Source organism: Lipotes vexillifer, unplaced genomic scaffold, assembly GCF_000442215.2.
Source record: "Lipotes vexillifer unplaced genomic scaffold, Lipotes_vexillifer_v1.1 scaffold242, whole genome shotgun sequence".
Lineage (NCBI taxonomy): Eukaryota > Metazoa > Chordata > Mammalia > Artiodactyla > Lipotidae > Lipotes > Lipotes vexillifer.
This window is the reverse complement of record NW_006771376.1, coordinates 5,042-11,652: the sequence shown is the minus strand read 5'-3', so window position 1 is coordinate 11,652 and position 6,611 is coordinate 5,042. Positions and strand designations below refer to the sequence as shown.

General features: G+C 38.3%; 1 protein-coding gene across 1 annotated transcript in view; it reads right to left on the bottom strand.

The window, feature by feature from the left end:
* NEO1 (neogenin 1) overlaps positions 1-5,481 on the bottom strand; it is a gene marked incomplete at its 5' end in the record, with an annotated part of 64,416 nt that extends 58,935 nt beyond the window's left edge. Inside the window, one exon of the mRNA XM_007446712.1 lies at positions 5,262-5,481. Within this exon, the coding sequence (XP_007446774.1) occupies positions 5,262-5,481 (220 nt within the window). The remainder of the gene's footprint in view (positions 1-5,261) is intronic.
* Between the last annotated feature and the right edge of the window lie 1,130 nt (positions 5,482-6,611).

Below are 6,611 nucleotides of genomic sequence, written 5' to 3'. Positions count from 1 at the left end.
TACTTGAAATCAAAGTAAAAGAGTGTTCATTCATGTTACATACCACAGAAGCACTAGCAGAAGGCTCACACACAGAAGTAGCATCGCAAATGTGTGCTGAATGAATGGAAATTTGCCTTTTGATGTGTACATGATATAGTAATGATATCACGTTTATCTTTTTGTTTGTTCCTATGTAAAAGGGGAAAATACCTAGAACAAATTTCTACAGAAGCATTACAATAAGAAAAAATCAGTAGTAGGTATGATTCCTTAAGATGAAACATCTAGCACCTGAAAAGGCTTCTAACAGTAGATTGGTCTGAGGTCCCAGAACCAAGTATCTGTCTAGAAACAAACTTTTGACTTCAGGAAAGATCCAGGGTGAGTTATGAAGGACAATTCTCATAAATGTGTGAGGTTACAATGGGTCTTAGGTTAGAATGTCTTAGCTAAGAGTCAAAAGAGAAAGGAAAAGATACACTTTATACTAAGACAGTGCTGGGCCAGAAGTTAGGAGCTCCAATTCTAGTTCTGGCAACACTACTAGCTTGCTAGGGGATCGTGGGAAAGTCACCAATTCTTTCTGGGCTTCGGTTTCTTCATGTATTAAATGAAAGAATGAGCCCAGGGTGGTGAACTTTTTCTTAAAGGGCTTGATAGTAAATACCTACAGGCCAAGATGCCAAATGAAAAATATTACCAACCATCTCCACAGTTAAAAATCCAAGTATAACTTTAGTTGGTACTCCCTATCCACAGTTCTGAATCTGGGAATTCAACCAATTGTGGATTGTGTAGTACTGTACTATGGATTTACTGAGAAAAATCCACATATAAGTGGATGTGTGCAGTTCAAACCCATGTTGTTCAAGGGTGAACTGTAGTTACTTGTATAACCTATTAAAATGTAACCGTTTGAAAATGTAAAAACTATTCTTAGCTCTTGGGCCACAAAAATAACAAGTTTGATTTGGCCCAGGGTCTATAGTTTGCCAGCTCCCGGACTAGACTGACAGATACGTAAGGCTTTGTCCAACTCTAAAATGCTATTAATTTCTGGAATAACTTACTCTGTACTTTCCATTTGGTGGCTAACAGAAAATACTGCTGTTTACATGAAAGGCATTGAAAAAAAAAAAGGTGAACATTTCATAGGTGAAATGGCAGAGGAAGAACCCTTTGGAATTTCAGGAAACTCAGGTACCCAGCAGAATTATATAGCTCATGACCAAGGCACATAATGCCACCTGGTGGTTGAATTATCAAACGCAGGAAGTAGGGGAATTCGTAATGCAGGCAGCGGCATATATCCTCACATGGAAATGTTTTAAGTCTATGAAGATAATGTCTATGAAGACCTTCATTTTTTAGATGAGAAAATTTAACTTATAAAGGTTAAATAACTTTGTTTATAAAACAACAGGGATCTAGTCTTTGACTTAGTTTTATTTCTATTCCTTCATTGCTTCTATTCAGAAATCATAATCTTAAAGTAATGAAGCGACAAAAATTATTATTACAATCTCCAAGAATATTCCTTTGAAATATTCCCCAGATTTATTGTCTGTTCCAAGTCACTGCTGTCATCTTCATCTGGGCCTACCGCATGCCTAGATCAACCTAACTACTACTGATCTGTCTCCCTGACTCCACTGCTTTTTCTCTCTAATCTTATGCCCTCCAAGTACTGCTAATAAAAGCTGTTTAATAAAACCACAGTGTACACTTGCTCAGGAGTCTAAAATGGTCCCTTCTTAACTGACTGTCAAAATTCTTACTGGCATTCCAACACTTGGCTCCAAACTTCCACTTTATTGTAATCTCTTACTAATTCTGACCAAAAACTCTAGGCCAGAGCTTTCTTACTTTCCCATCCTTCCAACAACACAAATTAAATTGGATCTTCCTTGCATCTCCTCTTTCTTCACATATACTTGCCCTGTCCTCCTGCCCGTGCCAATTTATCTTCCTCATTTTTTCAATTCCAACTTCATTTATTAATCATCCCTGCTTATTTCAACACGATTCACTAATAAGTGATAGATTCCCATTAAAAACAAAAGTATATATAATTAAAAGTCCTAGTTTTTCTCCCTCCTTAAAACCTGTTCCACCCTGAGACCTAAAGGTGGCATGTAGACCTGTATCTTGACATTTTGGGCAGGATAATTCTTTGTTTTGGTGGGTGGCGGGGAGCTGTCCTGTACATTGTAGGATGTTTATCAGCATCTCTGGCTTCTACTCACTAGACAGCAGTAAGCATCCCCTCCCATCTCAGCTGCAATAACCAAAAATGTCAGCAGACATTGCCAAATGCCCACTGGGAGATGGGGGGCAAAACTGTCCCTGGTTGAGAATCACTGACCTAGGCATTTATATACACATCAAAATACACAGATATAAGTCATTTAAAAAATTCCTGCATCATACTTCATATGGATATACATATATTAACTATATGCCCATTCCTCTACCAGTGGACATTTACTTTCCCTTTTTTAATCCTTACAAATAATGCTAAAATAAACATTTTTTATGAGTGCCCTATGTGTATGTATATTGGAATATCTATAGGACAGACACCTAGAAGTGTAATTGTTGGGTTGAAAGAAATGTGCATTAAAAATTTTTTTTTAATTCTGCCAAATCACCTTCTCCAAAGGCTCCTCTAACTTATACTGCCACCAAGAGCCTAGATTGGATTTAATCCCAACATTCAGCTCACTTAACACTGGATATTATCAACTTAAAATTTCTGCCAGCCTTACAGGTGAAAAATGGTAACTCATTTTGTATTTCCAAGATTGTTAGTAATTGTGAAAACTTTTTTTTTGAACTTTAATGGGCTTTCCACTAACTTCTCTGAGGCACCTACTTATACCATCTGCCTCTTGAGATATGTCTTTTACTTGTGATTTGTAGAAGTTCTTTATATAGACTGGGTATCAATACAATCTTCTACAAATGTTAAATTTTTTCCCAGCTTATCAGTTGATAATTTGATTTTATTATGTTTTATCACATGGAATTTTAGTTATATAATAAACTCTGTCAATCTCTCCTATATGGTTCCTGAATTTTCTGTCTTCCTTTAAAAGATACATTAAGTGATGAAAACAGTTTCTATATTTTCTTCTAATACACTTAGAAGTTTTAAAAATACGTCTTGATACATCTATAACTTGTTGTTATACATAAGACAGAGATACAAGTTTTATTCCTTATATTAAACGGAGGTTAACTATCTCAACATTATTTCTTGAATAATTATTATTTCTCCATTCATTAGAATTACTCACTTAACAAGTATTTATTTATACTTGTAGTGCTACTTATAAGCCAGGCTCTGTTCCAGGTGATGGTGATACTCCACTGAACAAGACAAACACCATGAATGCATTAATATGAAGAGAAAATTTCTGAGTATTAAGTGTTCTGAAGAAACACAACACAAAAGCTAAAAAACAAAATACGGTGGTATGTTACAGTGATGTTCTGGTAAATGTTTAACAACTGGCTCTGGTTTGTAGCACTTCTCACTGTAAACACTCCCTCTATGCCCAATTTTGAGCTACTGAGCCATGTCATCGGGTTTGCAAAATTTCCTGAAAATTTAACAACTGGCTTGGGAACAAGCCACCAAGTGCCCGGCTGTGCGACAGTGACCAAGGGGTTAAGCTGGGTGGGTAGTCATGGAAGACCTGAGTAGGGATCATCTGAGGATGATGGACAAGAAGCCAGACAGTTATTTGTGAGGGAAATGCAGTTCTGGTAGAAGGAACAACAAGAGCAAAGGCCCTGTGATGCACATAAGCTTGCTTCTGAGGAATTACTAAAAGCTTTTTTCCTTCTGTGAAATCCCATGACGTTTGCAATGCGATCTAAAAGCCTACTGGAAACATTTTAAGACAGGTTCTGTTTGGTAGTAATATCTTGCCTTTCTGGGACTAGCTCTATGTTTCTTATCTTTGTAACTCCCCAAACATTCAGTGCAGTGTTCGGATGAACATTCTATTACCCTGGGAGCAGCTCCACCTATCTGACTGAAATTATGTCACTCAGATGTCTAAAGAGTCTTAAACCAAGGGGTACTGACTTGACGAAGGTGCCTATACTTGCTGAACTTGCCAGTCTGGTATTTAATACAATATATATCAAATGTAAGCACCCTTGTAGAAATACAAGCTTTATTTCATGGGTTAGGGCCGTAACCAAAACAGATTATTTTAGTTTTCTTATTTTGGTGTGAAGTAACAGCACAATGAAGGAATCTACTCAGCAATATTCAGAGTACACAGTCAGCATGTGGCATGGTACCTTCCAAAGAGTTTATAACCTGGTTGGGAAGACAACACAAATACACATAAAATAACAGAAGAGTAACAACTATGGTAGTATTAGATCATGTGTTATCATAATTAAGTGCCAATATCAGTGGCACAGACATACATACAAGAGAAAAGCTGCATGTGATGAAAAAGGTAGAGAAAGATTTATGAGGGCTTCATGGGGCTTAGTCTGGGCCAAGAAAGATTAACTGAATTTTAGTTTTAGTTGAAAAACCCTTTTTCAACGGGGAAGTTACTGAAGAGAACAGACTGGGAAAAAAGGCTGCATAGTGACAGGAATTAGACTGGTTTCATTAGAAAGTGAGCTAAACTGGGGTTAAAGGAAAATAAGCCTGGATAGATAAAACAAAGGTAGACTGTGGAGTAAAGCAGTCTGGTGATTCTGGAGAATCTCCAAAAGCAATGGAGAGGCAACGTGAGTTCCTGAAAGAGGTGGAGATGGAGAGAAATTTAAAGAAATGCTGTTTTAGGAAAATGAGTCACTAAATACTGTTGTGTCATCAAGGAGACCCCCCCCACCCCACCCCAGAGCTCAGCAGCCCACATCCATGTACGGGTGCAGACAGATATTCATTAAGATTACTTTAATAACTACCTTAATTTCTAGAATCTGAAAGTTCTAAGAAAGACATAGCCTATGGGTTGTGCTTGACTGACTCTTATGAAAAAACGGTAGCCCTGGTTACATTTTAATACTTCTAACTTAAATAACTCTCTCCCCAAGTCATCCCAGAGAGGCAGGAAAGAATACCAGGACTTCACTCTGTTTAGGAATTTACTTTTAATGACCTAAAACTAGGTCATCTTGGTGATCATATTTTCTGGACTGAAAGTTGGTACAGATTCTACACAGTAAAGAGTCAGGGTGGGGACGGCTGGTCTTGGGTGGACAAGATGCAACCAACCGGCTCCAGACGTACAGGCACTTACCTAGCAATCCCCTCCTTGGTGTAGAAGACAGAGTAGGTAAGGTTGTCCCCATGAGGATCTGATGCAGGTGTCCGCCATGTCAATTTGATGAAGCGGGTAGAGACCAAGGAGGCCACGACATCCCGAGGAGCTGAAGGCAGTGGTCCAGTTGTGGCTGGTGCTAGATGGTCAGTAGTGGCACTGGTCAGTGAAGTGGGAGGTAATGTTGGGATGGCAACATCTTGTCATGTGCAAATATTGGGGAATATGAAGGGCAAACCACGACGGTTTTAAAAAAGAGAACAGAAAAAACAAAAAACAAAAAAGAAATAAACAAAACCACGATGGGAAATAAAATAAAATGAATGAACATAAAAAAGGCCATTAAACTGAAGGCTAACATGCAGGCCAGGGGTAACTACTGAAAACTAATGGGCACTAGTCAAGACACATCACTGCAGAGCAAGCAGACTTTCTGGTCACTATAATGGTTGTCGGCAAGGGACAGGGAGTGTGACAGCTAAGAATAAAACATTTCACGGAAGGACACATCAGTGCCCAAGTAATTTTCTTTAATTCTGAAAGCAGCATGCAACATCTGTTGAACTTTGCACATAAACGTCGTATATATGATAAAACCTCAATATTTTTCCCCACTTTATCAAAATATGGAATAATGTGTGTAGTATGGATGGGCCTAATTACACTCAACATAGGCCCCAGACTATCATGACCTCACTGCAGAGCTGTGTGTGCCTTTAGCTCTGCAGGAGATTCAAGAGCCAGATCTTCAACTGGAGTCTAACATTAAAGTTTGCTCTCTGTATTTGGCAATACCCAGGGAAGTCTGATAACCTTTCTCAATTCACTAAGTTATAGTTCATTTCCTCTCATCAATTCATTTGACTACAACAGTATAAAATCGTGCATCACAAATTCCAAAGTCACACAAATATAATACTTAGGTAGCATATCTGTTTGGTACAGTCCTCACTGCAGTGTAATAGATTACAACAGCTTGCAGACCCCAGGGACTTGATGTGACAGATGAAGCAGTGGCAAATCAGAGCTCTGCAAGTCGAAAGCCTCTGTCTGTATGCCCGGAGTCGGCCCATTCTGTTGTTGGACACTTCTGACTTTAGAAGTCCATTCCTAATATTAACCTAAAATCTCCTTCACCTTGGAGTATACGTTTAATCTCACAATTTTCAACTGACGGAATTCATTAGAATTTTGTCATAACCTTAATGGGGTAATTAGAAGAGAGGCAGAGAGGAAAGCATGACAATTCTGGACCTCGTCTTCAATGAAATGGTAGGACAACAACCTCCTGAAAATGTCTGTGAATTACAGAAGAATCTTTTAAAGTGA